Source organism: Pundamilia nyererei, unplaced genomic scaffold (genome assembly GCF_000239375.1).
Source record: "Pundamilia nyererei isolate P.nyererei 1_Seehausen unplaced genomic scaffold, PunNye1.0 scaffold00063, whole genome shotgun sequence".
In the NCBI taxonomy this organism is placed as follows: Eukaryota; Metazoa; Chordata; class Actinopteri; order Cichliformes; family Cichlidae; genus Pundamilia; species Pundamilia nyererei.
The window spans coordinates 2,205,158-2,223,293 of NW_005187464.1; the positions used below are offsets into that span (position 1 = coordinate 2,205,158).

Here is an 18,136-nt window from a genome sequence, read left to right on the forward strand (position 1 = left end):
AAGACAATAGACGCCCAGGCTGAGATCTTCCTCCACCTCTCCTATATCTCCCCCCCTCCTGCAGAGTGAGTTCCTGAAGAGAGGAGACCTCCTGCAAGATGTAACAGCCTCCCCCACCAGTTGAAGAGCCCCCCAGGTGGCTCGATGCACTGGCGGAACCCTGCGCCAGGGCCAGGCCCCCATACACCCACCCGCCCACAATCCCGGCGACACACCAACCAGGACCCAAGCCCCCAAGGCCCAGCCAGGGCCCCAGCCCAGAGACGGAGCACCCACAGAACCCCACGCCCGTCCCGGACCCACCCAGGGGCAGCCAGGCTACCAGGTCAGTAACCGTCAGCACAGACCCTCCCCTGGCCCCGCTGCACGCAGCCACGAGAAAACCGTCACCTAAGAGCCAACAGAGCCCTTAATAGGCCATGACCGCAACCCCAGGTTGAGCCCTCCGAGAAAGATGCTCTTGGGGAATCCCCCGATGCCCCAAGCCTGTCTTACATTTGTATACATTTTTTTTTGTTGTAGAAAAACTTGAAAATACACTTCTTGTTCAACCTTTTTGTTGGAGCTTACATCTTTGCTGATATTACATCACCTCTGCCACTACATGATTATTTCATCAGCCTCCCGTTGATGACACCGGTTGTGTATGTGGCTGAAAGTGGAGCAGTGCATTCCGCTCCACTTAAATCTGTCCAATACAATGTAGTCTAACGCTATTGCTGTCATGCTGCTCTGATCCGACTGCCCTTCATTCTTTCTTCGGCTTTGCAAAGCCACATACTGTAGGCCATTAGGAGCGATCATGTTATAGTAGACATCAGTGCTAGTGGCAATTTTTATCCCAACATGCAGTTCTTGTTAATGGGACCACAGCATTCACTATCCCACTGTATCCCAACTATATCATCACCTGTTGTGTAGGTGTTTAAGAACCAGCATAGTACTTTATTGCACAGGAAGGAAGACTTGCTTGAAAATAGTGCGAAGTGGTAAAAATGATTTAAAGTGTCGCCCTACACTGTAGACATTGTAGACTTTTAGATGAAGTGTACTAAAAGTGAAAGATGTTGTGAAGTAGGCAGTAATTAAAAGATGGGGATAGTGGGCCATTCTACTCTGTTCTTTTGACCTAAATATTCAGAAGTTCTTTGAAACAAAGTAACTGACAACCAACAAAAGCATGAAAAAATGTCCACTGAAGCAAATATGCAGGGTGCTGCTACGCTTGTACTAGTGGCGTTTATTATAGCGGAGTAAAACTCCTGACTGAAAAAAATACATCACTTCAGCTCACCGATCCTTAGGCTTGTATGACCGACCATCTTTAAGGGGAGCTTTATTCCTCCTTGGGTGTGATCACATTTCAAGGAAAAGGCATTAGTTTAATTTCAGCTTGTATTAAATAGCCTAGTCTATCTCCTTAATGGGTGGGCCAATCTGAATGAAACTTTGCACAAACATCGCCATGCATATAGCAATTATGTACATCTATATGTTTTCATGTTTATTATAAATACCAACTCTTTTGAGTTTCCTATACATTACGTTCATTTCATCATAACCCTGCAAATGCATTGTTACATTTTCCATTTGCATTTGATTCATGTCACATGTTCAGCGTATGTCAACCAAATGTAACTTTAACACTCACCAAAATTTGCATTCATACTGGAATTTGTTCAACTCTCCAGTAAATGTGAAATGAAGAATTTGAAAAAGTGCCCAGAGAGCACATAGGGTGGGTTTTTGCAAGTATTTATAATTAAGTAATAAGTGTCTCTGACTGCTTTGATATTCAGTCTGTCATCCAAGGGGGTGGGTTTGTTTAGCTACTATTTCTGGATTACAAAGGCACTCAATTACCACAGTAGGTTCTGCCCTTCCTGGTTTCCACAAAACAAGATAAGGAAAGCACTGGCCACACTAAACAAGTACTGTCCCTGTTTAATTAAATGTCTTGAATTGTGTAAATAAACTATATTTGTTTGTTTATATTAGTCAAAGTTTTGGGGAAACAAGCACAGAGTTGGTATTAATTTCTATTTTCTAACCTCATTTTTGTCATTTCTATTCCAATCCCAAGCACAACTATGTTGTATGAGTGATCGAAGTACATTCTGCATGTAGGAAATCACCAGACTTACAATAATGTAAAAGTAAAAAGCAATGTTAGTTAATTAACTAATAATTAATTAATATCATGTCTCAGATAATTTCCAACATGTGACATATATGGCAGTTAATGTGTGAAAATAGCCTTGTTTTGCTTTTTCCTCCCAAAATTTTGGGTTTAGTTGTAAATCTTAGTCCTCTGGTGGAAATAAAACCCGAAAGCTGTAAAAACCTGTTAATTTAAAGGTTCCTGTGTATTCTTGTAAACAAACAGAAGTTATATTTGCATGTATTTTTTCCATTAACATATAATGTGCATTTTTGTTTTTGTGCATGTTTTGAGTTTATATGGCTCCCACCTTAAACAGTTCTCCCTTTTAAAAGAAGTTGGCTCTCAGTGGGGCTTCTTGGTTAAATGAAAGAACTAATAATTGTATGTGGTGTGGTGAGATTAATAAAACATTTAAAAGCCCTTTATTAAATGTTTTGTCACATGTACAGCATGTGTGCAGGTGTTTTCCAGTCTTGTTTGTTACGTTGCTATATTTTAACACCATGTGTGTTAAGGGAGTGTTTTTTTTTTCCTGTGTCTTCTCAATGTCCAGCTGAATGTTTTTCTAACCAATCTGTTATTTCCAGTCTGTCAGAGAACCTTCTCGTGCTACCACATGGATATCATGTGTGCGTGGGGGTGGTATTGAGTTACAGCTGGATAAGAATTGCTTTTCCAGAGTTAGCTTTTAAAAAATAGCAGGAATACTCCTCTGTTCTCAGCCATCTTACACATTACATTTGAAAACACAAACACATTTTAATATTTTTTCATACTCAATAATCTGTTAATTACCTTGTGGCTTATTAGGCTGCAGAGCTCAGTGGTCATCTTTGCTCTTTTGGTGACAGGAGTGACAGGATTTTTATAGCCCAGCATTTTTCCACCAGTTGTGCAAAATGTATTGCAGTGGTTGCATTTGGGTGTTTGCCACAGAGGTTACTTACACTCTGTGTTGCTTTGCCTGCTTATTGCGCTCCTAAAATAGCATCCAGTCTACCACCACAGGTATTTCTAGAGTCAGAGAGTTCACCTCCTTGTCACGTGTAGGTCAGTGGGCTATCAGGTCAAGATCTAATACTGTACTGCATCCTAATATGCACAGGTGTTTGTAGGAATAGCTGACGCATGAACTTGTTTGGGGTCATGGATTCAGTTCTCTCCCTGATTCTGCTATTAGATTTAAGGAACCTCTTCCAATATTCCCCAGTAAAGGTTTCCTTAAATACATTTCCTGTTAATAAAGTAGGTCATTATAGAAGTGTTTCAGCTATGCCAAATCTTGCTCATTTCATAGCTGTATCCTGCAATTAAAGCTTGCTGTGCTGTATCTTGTACTATCAAACTGCTCTGTAGCAAGATGGTGTTTGAATGAGATCAGGCTAGAAGCTTTCCAATAGCTGACTTCTTTCTGTGTGAGCAGCCTATCAGTGGTATAAAGGACGATTTGGTTTGTGTATGCATTCTTTGGTGAGTGTGTCTAGACTGGATACTGTGAGTGTGTGCTCTTGTATACATATGATAACAAATGTTTTGTGTGGGCCACAGCAGAGCCGAGAAACATTCCTCCCTGTGAGAAACATTACTCACATTTTGGGCATCACGGTGACTTTGACTGCAAAGTAAACATGCTGATATGAGTGTTAACAAATGGAGCATACCATTTGTTCACATTATTATTGATATTATTTGATAAGTTAGTAGATAGGAGATAAGTCTTAAAGTCAGTAAAAGTCTTTGATAATATAAAAAATATGGGACAGTGTATGCAATACAATAAAAATAGTACACACTGATTTGCAAATATCATAAAACCCATAGTTTATTCACAACAAAATAAGACAATATTTAAACTGGGATAGTGTAGCATTTAAAAAAAAAAAGAAAAAAAAAGGTGGTGGCAGTAACACATCTCAAAAGTTTACATGGGGCAACAAAAAGCTGGAAAGTAAGCGGTACTAAGACGAAAAAGCTGGCAGAATAGTTTCTGTCTAATTAGGTTAATTGTCAACAGGTTAGTAACATGATTGGGTATGACAAGAACATCTTAGAGGCAGAGATTTAAAGAATTAAAGATGGGCAGAGGTTCACCAGTCTGAAAAGCTGCATTTACAAATGGTAGAAAAATGTGCAAAATTTGAATATCTCATCATCTACAGTACATAATTTCAATAAATCCTATGAATTTGTGCAAGTGACAATGCCAAAAATCAGTATCTGATGTCTATATTATTTAGGCTCTCAGGTGGCCCTGCATTAAAAACAGGCATGATTCTTTCATGGAAGTCACTGTTTGGGTTCACTTCCAGAAACATAGTTTTATCGTCAGAAATTTAAAATTCTTTTTGGAAAACCTGGACAGAATGTCCTCTGGGCTAAAGAGGAGAGGGACCATCCATCTCTGATGGTACAGGAGTGCATCATTGCCTGTGGAAAGGCAACGTCAACGCTACATCTCCACAGTGGTAAACATGGCCCTGTCCCTACTTTTTTGAGATGTGTTGCTGACATGAAATTCTTGCCATTTAACAGCGTCTCACCTAACTGTAACCTTATGGGGTTATATATTTGTATATTTATATTTTGTGTAGTCTTCGTATATTCTTCACCACCTTTTATTCTCCTTCTTTGTCCTCTGTCTTTAGACAAATGAGTGGAACAAAAACGATGAACGCTTGCTTGCTGCAGTGGAGCATGGCGAGGTTGAGAAAGTCTCATCCCTTCTTGCCAAGAAAGGTGCCAATCCTGTAAAGCTGGACAGTGAAGGCAAATCAGCGTAAGTGGTCTTGGACTTATCCACTTACTTTTTTCTGATGGTATTTAAATGTTTATGTTTCCAGTGCAAGAATTCCATTTGATTTTCCTGAGGTGACGATAAAGTCAAAGCATAACTTTTGCTTAAAATAAAAACTAATTTGTTGATATAGACACACAGAGATCACAGTCTGCAGTGCTTTTTGTAGAATGAGGATGACATGGGGGAAGCAAACTGACTTGAGGCTGCAAACCAGAGAAATGCATTAAGTGTTGACACCAACATGGTTTTGTCTGGCAAGCTTGCACATGTTTTAAAATAAATATCCAGCAAAGCACAGTGAATTTTCTCATTTCCTTTCAATTCAAAGATTAAACATATGTCTATACTATATGCTCAGATTCTCAAGTAATGGCCTTATATAACTGCTTTCATGCTCCACAGCACAGTTTTAAAAATGAATGGCCAATCTAAAAATATGTCTCTTACTTTTTCTTGAAACGGTGACATTCATTCAGCCTCTCTGAGATTCTATGTTTTGAAAGCAAGTTCACTTCCGCAGAGCCAGTGGAGGTTACTGTTGCGTCACCGCTTAGTATTAGTGATAACGCAGAGGCTTGTGTTAATATTTGACCCTTTTCTTTTTTTCTGAAACTCAACACCTCTGACCTTGATTTGTAGAGCAGCTCTCACAAAGCCAGGAAAATCAAATCTCAGGAATAAATGCAGTGAAAAACAAATATGTAGGTTTTCATTTATTTTCCCATTCACCTGTAGTTCACATCCTTGGCCTTTTCCTCTGTGTGCTGCTAGAACACAGAAACACACATCCAAATGCATGCAAAGCCTTTGTAAGTCATGGCAAATGTGTGGGCTTGGAATCGCAATGCTCCGAGCTTTTCAGAACGCACGAAGGGGGAGTCTACAGTATCTCTATGGTGATAAAACCTGACTGAAAGGCATGTAGACATACTTGTGTGTTTGTGTGTGTGTGAATGTGTATCCTACGCACACACTGATGGAAGGCTGAGCTTGCCCTCCCCCCGTTCATCTTACTGAGGTGGAAAGAGGTCGTATTGATCATTTGCTGCATGCATATGCACAAACCTGCGCACACAGTGCATACACAGGGCAATTTTCTTTTGCATACGCAGTCATATCGACTTACAGCATTCCTGCTCACAAGTCAGCGCTTTACCAGTTTTTCTAGAAATGGTCAGTAAATGGGTATTTATTGCAAGAACTGAAGCTGTGCCCAATAACTTCTTTTACTTATTTAGTTTTGCTATAGCTAAAGCTTCCCTAAAATACTATCACTTCCAAGCTTATCCATTGCTTTTATCAGTGCTGACATGTTTTTCTGGCAGTTGCATATTGCAAAACAGTGGCAGTGGAGCTTTTGCATACCTGGGTCACGTGAATACCTTCTTCTACTGTAAGACTGGCTGAAACACTGACAGTCAAAAAGCTCTGAAGACCTACTTTTTTCTTCTCCATGGTGAATATTAATTAAGAAATCGATATTTTACTTTCAATAAAGGATCTGATCTGTAAGCATAATTAATACTGGCTTTTGTATCAACAAGATCAAATCTCATACTCGTTACACGGTTTTAAAAAAAATAGTTTGACCCTTTGGGAAGTGCACGTATTTTGTTTCATGTTGAGCTGGAGCAGAAGAGGTGCTCCCATGCCTTTCTGCTAAATATAAAGTTACAGCTTTTAGCTGATTGGTTGAGCATAAAGACCAGAGGCAGAAGGAAACAGCTAGACTGGGTCTGTCCAAAGTTTATGAATTCTAAATACAACAGCCTCTAATTAACACACATGCTTAAAAAAAAAAGAAAAAATAGAAGAGGCTCTAGGAAGACGCTGAGTCGGCTAAGTTGCTGAGAGGGATTAAAGAAACTAAGCATAAGCGTATTACATTATAAGGACCAGAGCGTCGCATTTAACAGATATGGGAGTAGTTTAATCTTCTCATCTAAACTTAGGCGAGTGAGCAAATAACTTTATTTCCTAAAATGTGAAAACTTTTAATTGGAGACTAAGAAATCACTCTTCAGTGTAATTTAGAGTCGTAGATGGAGGACTAGTGTGGCCGAGCAATCAGAAAAGTAGATGAACGTTTTATTTATTTATTTTTTTAATCTTTTATTTGCACTCACTGCTGCAGCATAAGGTTCTCACCAGAGCTGCATCATGTTTTATAATATTTGTAAAACTGTTAAAAGCATCTGTGTTGCTGTAAAACTACTGGCAACAAAGTACTGTGTGTGTAATTTGTTCTTTTAATTGTGTGTGTGTGTGTGTGTGTGTGTGTGTGTGTAGTCTTCATGTAGCTGCTGCTCGTGGTCAGATAGACTGCCTCTCTTTCATCTTGGCTCATGGAGCTGACCTGTCAGTCACTGATGCTGCTGGTATGTATAGCTATATTCACTATAACTTACGGTAAAAAATAGTTTCTGCATAAATTTGAGAGTTTCCCTCTATAAATACTGTAAATATTGTAACATGAACAGGTGTAATGTACTGTCTGGACTGATACATGAGATAACGTATGTGAAATCTTAACTTGCCTGTCTTCTTGCTGCGTGCATGTTTTTCTCTTTTTTTCCCCTTTGTGTAGGTTTTAGTCCTTTACACCTGGCTGCCAAAAACAACCACACCGAATGCTGCAGAAAACTCATTCAGGTAAAGCTCATGAAGTGAAGTTGGGTTTTATTAAGCTAAAACGATTTAATTTCCCTCCCCAAATGCCTTTGAATTAAAAAGAAATTGATTCAGTCTGTCAAGCCAGATATTTAAAATACATATACCCTGGTCTCTCAGTGTTAAGATGAGACATAGTGGTCCCCAACCCTGGGCCGCGAGAGTTGAGGCTTGGGTGTGAAATTTATGGTTTTCAGGGTTTTTATCGTTTTTTGTTTGTTTTTTAAGCATTTTTAACGTTAACTCAATTTCCCTGGGTCTTTTCCTGTGTGTTATGAATAAATCTTCCCTTTTTTGTACTGGTACTGGTGTTATTTTGTTGTATTTATCCACGACACCTTAAAGGCCAGCCTGTGAAAATATTGTCGGACATAAACTGGTCCATGGCGCAAAAAAGGTTGGGGACCGCTGACATAGTTCTTAATATAAGGGCTATAAATTATGTTGGGTATAAATGATTAGGCAACATGACTTCAAGATGTGTTATACAACAAAGAACTGATATAAATATTAACTTAAGATTGTTTTGATTGTGACCGTCAGTGTCACCCAGCAGGACCACTTGTTCTTGTTTATGAATAACAGTGTGTGAAACCCACATCTTGAATCATCTTACTGTTCAGTGAAGATGCCTGAAACCAAAAAATGTTATTGCTTCATTTCTTCAATCTGCTGATTCTTCTGTGTGCGTGTTTGGGTTTTGGTCAGCAGATCTTAGCAGAGACACACACACACACCCAGCTCTGATCTGCTGACCTCACTTCCTCGTGATAGTCGGCAGCATCTCTGCAACATGCACCTGGCTGATCAAATAGTCATTCAAGTCTTTTTGTATATAGCAAAACACAGTACTGTGAAAAAGAGAAGAACCAAAAACATTCAGTCATATATTGTTGTGACGTTGGACCCCAACACCAGCCTGGGAGCTCATCATGCCAGCCCTCCTCTGCAGCGGGCCAGAGACCACACCCGCGCCACAATTGTTTACTTCAGATGTATGAATTTATGGTATAACCTAATATTACATGAAATTGCATTTGCCTGAAGCACCACTGGCAAACAGATTGTGGCATCAGTTCCTCAGATAATAAACTCCAGTGTGTATACACAGTTTATAAAAAAAATTGAAATTAAGCAAGCAACACACAGATACTTCAAACCAAATTTAAAACGTATATTTTGAGTTGTTTGGGGCCTTTCATGATTTCACTTGATTAACAATAGTCATTGCATATGCTGTATGCGTATACTGTATGCTATTGTTACTAATAACTTTCCCACTTTATCCAGAGTAAATGTCCTATCGATGCTGTAGATGGATCAGGAAAGACTGCTCTGCATCACGCTGGTAAGTATATCAAGATCTTGAGAGTCACTGATATAAAAAAAAAAAAAAGGCTGCTATGCTTTGGGGATGTGGAATAATATCTACTAGTTTTAAGCTCTAATTTTATTTGAATAAAATCATCATCATATTTGGTCGTAAGTGACTAAAATGCATTTTAGCCCAGTTAGTTTCTGTTAAACACAATCCTATTTTTCCTCACTCTCTTGTTTTAATTTCTCTTGTTTTGTTTCACCCCCTTCCAGCTGCTAGCGGGAACATCCAGATTGTCCAACTGCTGTGTGAACTCAAAAGCCCCATCAACCTTAAAGACACAGTATGTACTTCCATTCTTTCGTCCATTCCCCAGACTTATTTTTCCTGGCTCAATAGATTGGGGGGGCTCTGAAACAGAAGAAAGACCACAAAAATGCTTCAATGAGTCCATTTCCAGGGAGGAATGTATTGAATTTGTTTGAGGAATCATTGTCCGTTTATTGACTCTGATTGTTTTATGTCAAATAGTTGTTAATCCACATTATAAAGGCTCCTCATTAACTGACTGCTTGAGGATTAATATTGTAGTGTGTGTGTGTGTGTGTGGGGGGGGGGGGTAAAAAAATCAGCGTACTGTGGGAATGCAAGCCGCAGACATGTGGTCTCCATTGCAGTGACGCACCATGCCTGTGGTTTCTGTCTGGCTGGGGTTGTGTGAGCATGAAATTTTGTGTGTGTGCATTTGTGTACAACAGAAACTGATGGTCTGTCAGCCTATATGAAAAGATGTTCTGTTGTTTCCGATTAAAATTAATTTTAGCAATTTTTCATGTTTAAATCAATGGCAGTTTGTATGTTCAAGCTTCTTAAACTGGTTCTTGTGACCACTTTGTACCGTGTGCTTTTTGGAGTTGTAGCTTAAGTGTAGTTTCAAATCCTGGCCCTGCCAGTTTCTTGTGACTTTTACTTGTATTCTTCATAAAATAGTAAGACAATAATAGACAATAAATAATAGACAAAACATTTTTCTTGATGCATATTGGACTGGTGAGAAACTAACTGTAAATAGTGGTGCAATTTGAATTTTGGTATTCATATTTGCTTGTTGAATGAAAGTGGTCCAGCCAGCGAAATCTGAAAATTTGTATTTGAGGTTTGCAAAGCTCTTTCTTTGTTTTGTGGACATGTAGACTGTGAATGCATGAATGCAGGCCGGCTTGTTAGCCTCGGGCATACGCTGTAATATATATCTGTACCTGGTTATATAAGTTACTTTCAGCTGTTCTCTTATTCACAAGAGGTCACCACAGCAGGTACATGCACGTGTGTGCTTGTATTTATTTACTTTTTTAAATGCCGGATGCCTTCTGGGATGTTTCCTCCTGGGATTTAACCAGGGATGTTTTGCTTTGCAATACACTATGGAGTAACTCTGTACCTGATTATATATTTGTGACTTAAACAAACACTCAGGCAAGGCAAGGCAAGTTTATTTGTATAGCACAATTCAACAACAAGGTGATTCAAAGTGCTTTACAGAGACATTAGAAACAAAAACAAATAAAAAGCATGATTTAAAATTGATTTAAAACAAGCAAACAAACTAATTAACAAACAAACAAAACAGTATATAAAATCAACAATAGATAAAATCAGTAGTTAAATGTAAGTTTTGAAATTTAAGCTTAAAAGTGTGGATTTGGTGCTTTATTCAAATGCAGCTGAGAATAGGTGAGTCTTCAACCTGGATTTAAATAAACTGAGTGTTTCAGCTGATCTGAGGCTTTCTGGGAGTTTGTTCCAGATATAAGGAGCATAAAAGCTGAATGCAGCTTCTCCGTGTCTGGTTCTGACTCTGGGAACTGATAAAAGACCGGATCCAGATGACCTCAGGAATATCTCGAAAGAAACAGAGGGACAGCTGCTAGGCCTGACATGTGTCAAAGAATGTGTATAGAGGAGAAGAGGTAAATGTAAACTGTAATATGAAACCTTACTGCTGTTGGACGAAAGGGGAGGAGAAACCTTTGCTTGATTTCTGTCATTTATTTTTAAAGTTTCAGATAAAGAGGCCAGGATATGTACAAGTAATCTCTGTGAGCCAAAGTTTTTTCCTACTCTTGATTCTTCTATGATGTCATTGACAGTGGATGTCCTTGTATGGTCGTCTCAGGCACACAGTTCCGGCTATGAGTGCAGCAGTCCCATCTACCTGTTGTTTAAAAAAAAAAAAAAAAGTGTTTCAGAGCAGCAGCCAATCAGAAGAAAGCTAACTTAAAGGGCAGGCTAAAACGACTTATTTCAGAAGATGAACTGAAGGACTGCACTAAAGTGTGTGCAATACAGATTCATGCTTTTCTGTTTTGGAGCCATGTGTGCCATAGCTTGAAATCTTAACAAAACTGGTAAAGTAAATACACAGATTGTGGAAATGGGTATAAAATTAAATAGATAAACTAAATTAAAATAAATATACATAAATAACAGCAAAAACAAAAGTAATGGTAAGAGAGGGAAAGAAGAAAGAAACAAAAATCCTGCTGTTGTGTGTATGCATGAGAAGATGGACTAAACAATACTTGTATTGTTTTGAATTCAGATCTAATCACCAAGTCATGATCACCATGGTCAGACACCTCCATTTGATAGACATCTTTTTGAAGTCTAAGGGAGCATGTTGTTGGTTCCACCTGATATCTATTTCTTGATCTAATTGGTATACTATGAAGGGCTCAGGTTTAAGCTCTCTAACTGTGCTACACTTAATTAGTGCCTACATTTAGCTCTTTCATTAGTATTCCTCTAATATTTGACCCATCTGAAGAAGTGGCATCTTCAGATCATTTGGTGGAATACCTCTTTAAGTGCCTTTAATATCTCTTCCCAAAATATTCATAGGTTAAGACATGACTAAAATATAATAAGGATTATTTTTGAACTCTGCAAAGCTGTAGAAGAGTCCAAGAATAAAACTGTGGAGCTGAAAATTAGCATAATATTTAAAGCTCAGCTTTGGCGCAATTCATTGTTATGCCCTCATAATTCTTCAGCATCCGTGTATTTGGATTTGAGTGGGTTGAGATTTTTTACTCTACTATTTACTCTCCGTTTCTTGGCATTTCTAGATACTTTTTTATTGCCTGTTATAATTTGACATTGATATGATGTGCTCATATATTCATATGATGTAGTATTACACATTCAGCTGTTATCTATTAAACAGTTAGGTTGAGCAAGTAGTGCAGTAAATTGTTTACACACTGATGTATAATTATCACACAGTGAGAGAGCAACTGTGGATAGAGTATGCTCACTGTGGTCACTTAAAATCTTAACTAAGTTACTTTTACCTGAGTAATGAAGTATGTTTACATTTTACTTGTAAAGTAATATTTCTGCACTACTTTTACATAACTGAAGGAGCCCCTTTAAACGGAGCAACTGGGAATAAACTTGATCATACACAAGCAACTACTGCAATACAGTGTTGTAGTAAGATATGTTTGAAATAGTCTAAGACTGCAGAAATGCTGCAAACACAATTAAGCTTCATCTGAGGTTGTAGTATACCATAAACGTACAAGTTCCTCTGAGCTGTAGTGTTGTTTATTCATCTAGATTGCTTAGGATTCAGTTGCTAAATGTTGGAGCTACCTGCTGAAGACAGAGGTGTGGTGCTCAAAGCAAAAGAAAAGAAAATGCATTGAAAAAGTCAGAAAAAGCGGTGTCTCTTTACAGAAATCATGAACTGGTTGCTAGTTGTTAGCCGCTTCATGTAGGAACTGTTGCCCTTTGAGCTGTGATATACTTGCCAACTTTATCACTGCAGGAAGGCTTTAAAAAATGTGAAGGAGGGCATAATCGTAGAGTCTTGCTTGTGAAATAATCATAAATTGTAGAAATTGACTAACTGTGTCCTTCATTTGGTTGGTGGGCGCAGTTAGGATCCATTTCAATTATACCAAACTGAGGAAAAAAAAATTATATTTTATTTTGAAGTGAACTGTCCTTTTGAAAGCTCACATCACAAGGTGCTCAGCTGTCCTGTCTTTATAATGACTGGCTCTGTGTAACTGCTCATTTTCCTTATGTTAAACACAGTTTGTGATCTGCGTTGGGGTAATACGTGTACCCTGCTTTCGAGTCATAGCTCAAAAATTTCTACATGGCAAAATTACAGCATTTGGGTGCATTCCTGGCAGCATGGCTAAAATTAAAGCATGAGTCAAATTTTGGCTCGTATAGTGGAGAACATCCATATACAGTATACAAGGAAGTAGCTGGGTGAGTGCAAGATTGGAAACAAAGATAAATATTTCTACAACATAAAATGATTGTTGTCTTTAATGGCGCTCAACTACCTGAGAACTGAGACTCTTCCCACTGATTCATTTTCCTGCCATTTTTCATGAGTAAGAGGTGTTGTTCTTACATTTAATAGTCACATGCAGAGGCCTGCATGTATGTGCAGTATCAGTGTGTACATGAAACAAGAAAATGAAAGTATGCAGCTACTTGTAAATGATCTGGTTTTGTTAGGCTCCAAGATGTCTGGTCCATTATCTTCTATGTTTAATGACCAAAATCAACAACTTCATTAGGTATAGCTGGTCAGCTGCTTGTTGTGAAACTCAGTGCCTTTAAGATATAGATTACCTGATTATTATTATTATTATTTTAATTATAGAGGTTAATTTATAGAGGTAGCCCCACTGAGTCTCAATGTCTCATTTACTAGCAAGACCTGTTTCAGACAAACATATTAAAATTACAATGAAGTTCAAACAGCATGGGGAAGAAAGGTGATTTAAGTGACTGAATTTTGCATGTTTGTTGATGTTAGATGGGCTGGTCTCAGTATATTAAAAACTGCTGATTTACTGGGATTTTCCTGCACAACCACCACTATAGAACAGTTAAACTGTCAAATTTTATATTCTGGGTCACATATAGCACATTTTGAGTTTAATTGGGCCGGACCAGTGAAAGTGCCCCTTCAGTCAGTGTAAAGAAATTTAATTAAACCTTTATTATAGTTCAGAAATGGCTCAGAAAAAGAAGCGCAGTTTCAACTGTGTGTCTCAGTTTTATTACATTATAAATATAAAAAGCATGAGAAGACCACACTGGAAGCGAGTCCTGTCAGTAAAGAACAGAAAACTGAGATTGCAGTTTAAAATTGGACAAATTGGAAAAATGTTTGCCTCATCTGACAAGTCTTAATTTCTGCTGCAATATTTAGACGGTTGGATGAGAATTTAGTGGAAACAACATGAAAACATTGATCTATCCTGCCTAGTATCAACAGTTCAGGCTTGTGGTGGCAGTGTAATATTTGGGGGGCATCTTTTTTTGGCACACTTTGGTCCCGTAGTACCAACTGAGCATTGTTAAAAAAACACCACAACCTACCTGAGCATTGTTACTGACCATGTGTATCCCTTTGTGACAACTTCTGTTAACTGCTTCCAGCAGGATAAAGCCCCATTTCACCAAACTCATATTTCAAACTGGTTTCTTGAGCATGACAATATGTTCACTGTACTCGAATTGCCACCAGATCTCAGTCCAACAGAGCACCTTTGTGGTGTGGTGAAACAGGAGATTGTCATCATGGATGTGTCATCTGACAAGTCTTCAGGAACTATGTGATGCTGTCATGTCAATATGGACCAAATGTTTTAAAGAAATATTTCCAGCACCTTGTTGAATCTGTGCCATGAAGTATTAAGGTGGGCCTGAAAGCAAAAGGAGGTCTAACCCAGTGCTAGCAAGGTGTAACTAATTAAGTAGCCATTGACTGTACATGCAACCAGCAGACTGACGGTTTTAGGATCCTGTTCATACAAACAAAGACACTATTTGGATTTAAACCAGTTTTCAGGTGGCAAATGAACATATAATGGTAATGCTGAGAATACTGTTGCATGGTGAGTGTATTCAGGTTTAAGCAGAGCTGTGTTTTTATTTTAGTTGTCTTGATTGACAGGCCTCTCTGACTGTAACACCTTGTCCTAACAGTTAACTTGTCATGCATCACCTCTGCCCAGCGTTTACACTGTTGCCCATATTTGGGTAATATGGCTTTAAATGTCAGACACGATGACAGCAAGTTAGAAACACAGCGAGTAACACATGCCAGCAAACTAGCAGTAATACACCTCCCCCCACCGCAGGGAAAAGGGAAACACCACCTGGGTCTGGGTGCAGTTCCCCCCTCCAGGGGCGGGGGCACCTAGACCCGGTTTGTAGAGTACGCTTGGGGAGTGTGATCGTGTGTACAACGTCTCTTTATGTCTGTCTCCACGTTGGTTGAGTGTGGAGTAAGTGCATATGAGAGCATGAAGGTGGGAATGGATGTTTGTATCTGTGTGTGCCTGTATGTCTGTGTCTATATGTCAGGTTGGGTGTCAGGCGCCACCTCTCTGGGGACATCTCAGGCCCTCCAAGGTTTGGAGGCCTATCTCCCCCTACCACCACTTCCCCTGCCAGTGGCGGACCCCCTCAGACATTGGTGCGTTGGTGGTTCTTTGTGTCCGGGGATGGGCGTCCAGGTACACACCAGCTCACTCCTTGGCGGCCGCTTATCGGGGCCTGGAGCCTGGGGCTCGCTCGGGCCACTTCGGAGGTGGGGTGCCCCCGGCCTCTCGGCCTGGGGCTCGGTCACTCAGGCGCAGCTGGCTGCTGGCGGAGCTCACGGGCGCGTCACTGCAACTCCCCCTGGCTTCTGCTCCGCGGCTGCTGAGTGAGCCCTCATCTGGGACTCTCCTCAGCTCTTTCCAGGACAGTGGCGCAGCTGCCCCTCTGTTGGTCTTCCTTGGTCTCTTGTGTTCTGGGGGCCTCTGGATGTCTGGAGTTTTGATCTCCTCCACACCTGCTTCATGCCCTGAAGGACGGGGCTGTGGCCCCCCCACACCCTCTAGCAGATTATTACATGAAGGAACCTTTTAAAAACAAGCGCGTCCATGCTCACAGGTGTACACACGGGTGATCACACCCACAAACTACACCCTTTTTGGCTCCTACCTCAAAGCACACTGTGTTCTGTTGATCTTATGTGCTGCACAATAATGTTTAACATTTAGTATTTACTGTCATATTCCCATATATCATTGTGATGTTGTTTATTCTATTACTCTTGTTCTCTTCTGCTTGCTCTCTTTTTTCTTTCTCAGCAGGTGATCCAGGTGACCCAGGAGTTTTTTTTCTTTTTTTTTCTCTCTCCCCCCTTCTCACCGTCTCTTCTCCCCTTTGGTTTTCTTTCTTTCTCTCCCCCTCTTTCTCTCATTCATTCCCCCTGTCCTATTTATTTAAAAAAAAAAATGACAAAGGATGAACTGAAGCTCTGCCATCACGTAATGTCGCATACTGCTGTTTCTGATGTCATTAAAAAAAAAAAATAAAAAAATAAAAAAAAAAAAAGTAATACACCTGTGCGCCCACATGCCTTTATACACACGCATTGAACCTATTACCCAGAGAAGAACAAAATTACTTCTGTCTTTTAGATTCCAGAGAAATATAAAACACAGACAGGGCAAACACAGACACATGCCTGTTAAAGTGTTTAGCAGAGCTCAGAGGAACCCAGAGCATAGTTCTGTTCTCTGTGGTGTGTGAAAGCAGCAGCCTTGTAATATAAAACACACACAAAACTATGCTGACAGACGTTAGTGCTTCTTGAAGTTCGTTTTCCTACTTTTTTTTTTTTTTTTCAGGAAAGACTTGGATCCCCCTCCCCCAAACATGTTTCACGGTGGAAATGTCTGTTAAACAACTCAGTGCTGAAGAGTATTATCTATTGCTCCTCATAGTTTTTAGAAACTACAGTGGCTTGCAAAAGTATTCGGCCCCCTTGAACTTTTTCACATTTTGTCACATTACAGCCACAAACATGAATCAATTTTATTGGAATTCCACGTGAAAGACCAACACAAAGTGGTGTACACGTGAGAAGTGGAACGAAAATCATACATGATTCCAAACATTTGTTACAAATAAATAACTGCAAAATGGGGTGTGCGTAATTATTCAGCTCCCTGAGTCAATACTTTGTAGAACCACCTTTTGCTGCAATTACAGCTGCCAGTCTTTTAGGGCATGTCTCTACCAGCTTTGCACATCTACAGACTGAAATCCTTGCCCATTCTTCTTTGCAAAACAGCTCCAGCTCAGTCAGGTTAGATGGACAGCGTTTGTGAACAGTAGTTTTCAGATCTTGCCACAGATTCTTGATTGGATTTAGATCTGGACTTTGACTGGGCCATTCTAACACATGGATATGTTTTGTTTTAAACCGTTCCATTGTTGCCCTGGCTTCATGTTTAGGGTCGTTGTCCTGCTGGAAGGTGAACCTCCGCCCCAGTCTCGAGTCTTTTGCAGATTCCAAGATGTTTTCTTCCAAGATTGCCCTGTATTTGGCTCCATCCATCTTCCCATCAACTCTGACCAGCTTCCCTGTCCCTGCTGAAGAGAAGCACCCCCAGAGCATGATGCTGCCACCACCATATTTGACAGTAGGGATGGTGTGTTCAGAGTGATGTGTAGTGTTATTTTTCCGCCACAAATAGCGTTTTGCATTTTGGCCACCAGAAAGTTCCATTTTGGTCTCATCTGACCAGAGCACCTTCTTCCACATGTTTGCTGTGTCCCCCACATGGCTTGTGGCAAACTGCAAATGGGACTTCTTATGGTTTTCTGTTAACAATGACTTTCTTCTTGCCACTCTTCCATAAAGGCCAACTTTGTGCAGTGCACGACTAATAGTTGTCCTATGGTCAGATTCCCCCACCTGAGCTGTAGATCTCTGCAGCTTGTCCAGAGTCACCATGGGCCTCTTGGCTGCATTTCAGCGCTCTCCTTGTTCGGTCTGTGAGTTTAGGTGGACGGCCTTGTCTTGGTAGGTTTACAGTTGTGCCATACTCCTTCCATTTCTGAATGATCGCTTGAACAGTGCTCCGTGGGATGTTCAAGGCTTGGGAAATATTTTTGTAGCCTAAGCCTGCTTTAAATTTCTCAATAACTATCCCTGACCTGTCTGGTGTCTAAATCCAATCGAAAATCTGTGGCAAGATCTGAAAACTGCTGTTCACAAACGCTGTCCATCTAACCTGACTGAGCTGGAGCTGTTTTGCAAAGAAGAATGGGCAAGGATTTCAGTCTCGCAAAGCTGGTAGAGACATAC

At 39.9% G+C, this 18,136-nt stretch overlaps 1 protein-coding gene across 2 annotated transcripts in view; it reads left to right on the forward strand.

Moving 5' to 3' along the window:
- rai14 (retinoic acid induced 14) overlaps positions 1-18,136 on the forward strand; it is a 51,650-nt gene that overhangs the window by 20,945 nt on the left and 12,569 nt on the right. For both annotated transcript variants that reach the window (XM_013911412.1, XM_013911413.1), the window contains exons 3-7: positions 4,810-4,940; positions 7,251-7,339; positions 7,549-7,613; positions 8,922-8,979; positions 9,222-9,292. In XM_013911412.1, the coding sequence (XP_013766866.1) occupies positions 4,810-4,940; positions 7,251-7,339; positions 7,549-7,613; positions 8,922-8,979; positions 9,222-9,292 (414 nt within the window). The remainder of the gene's footprint in view (positions 1-4,809; positions 4,941-7,250; positions 7,340-7,548; positions 7,614-8,921; positions 8,980-9,221; positions 9,293-18,136) is intronic.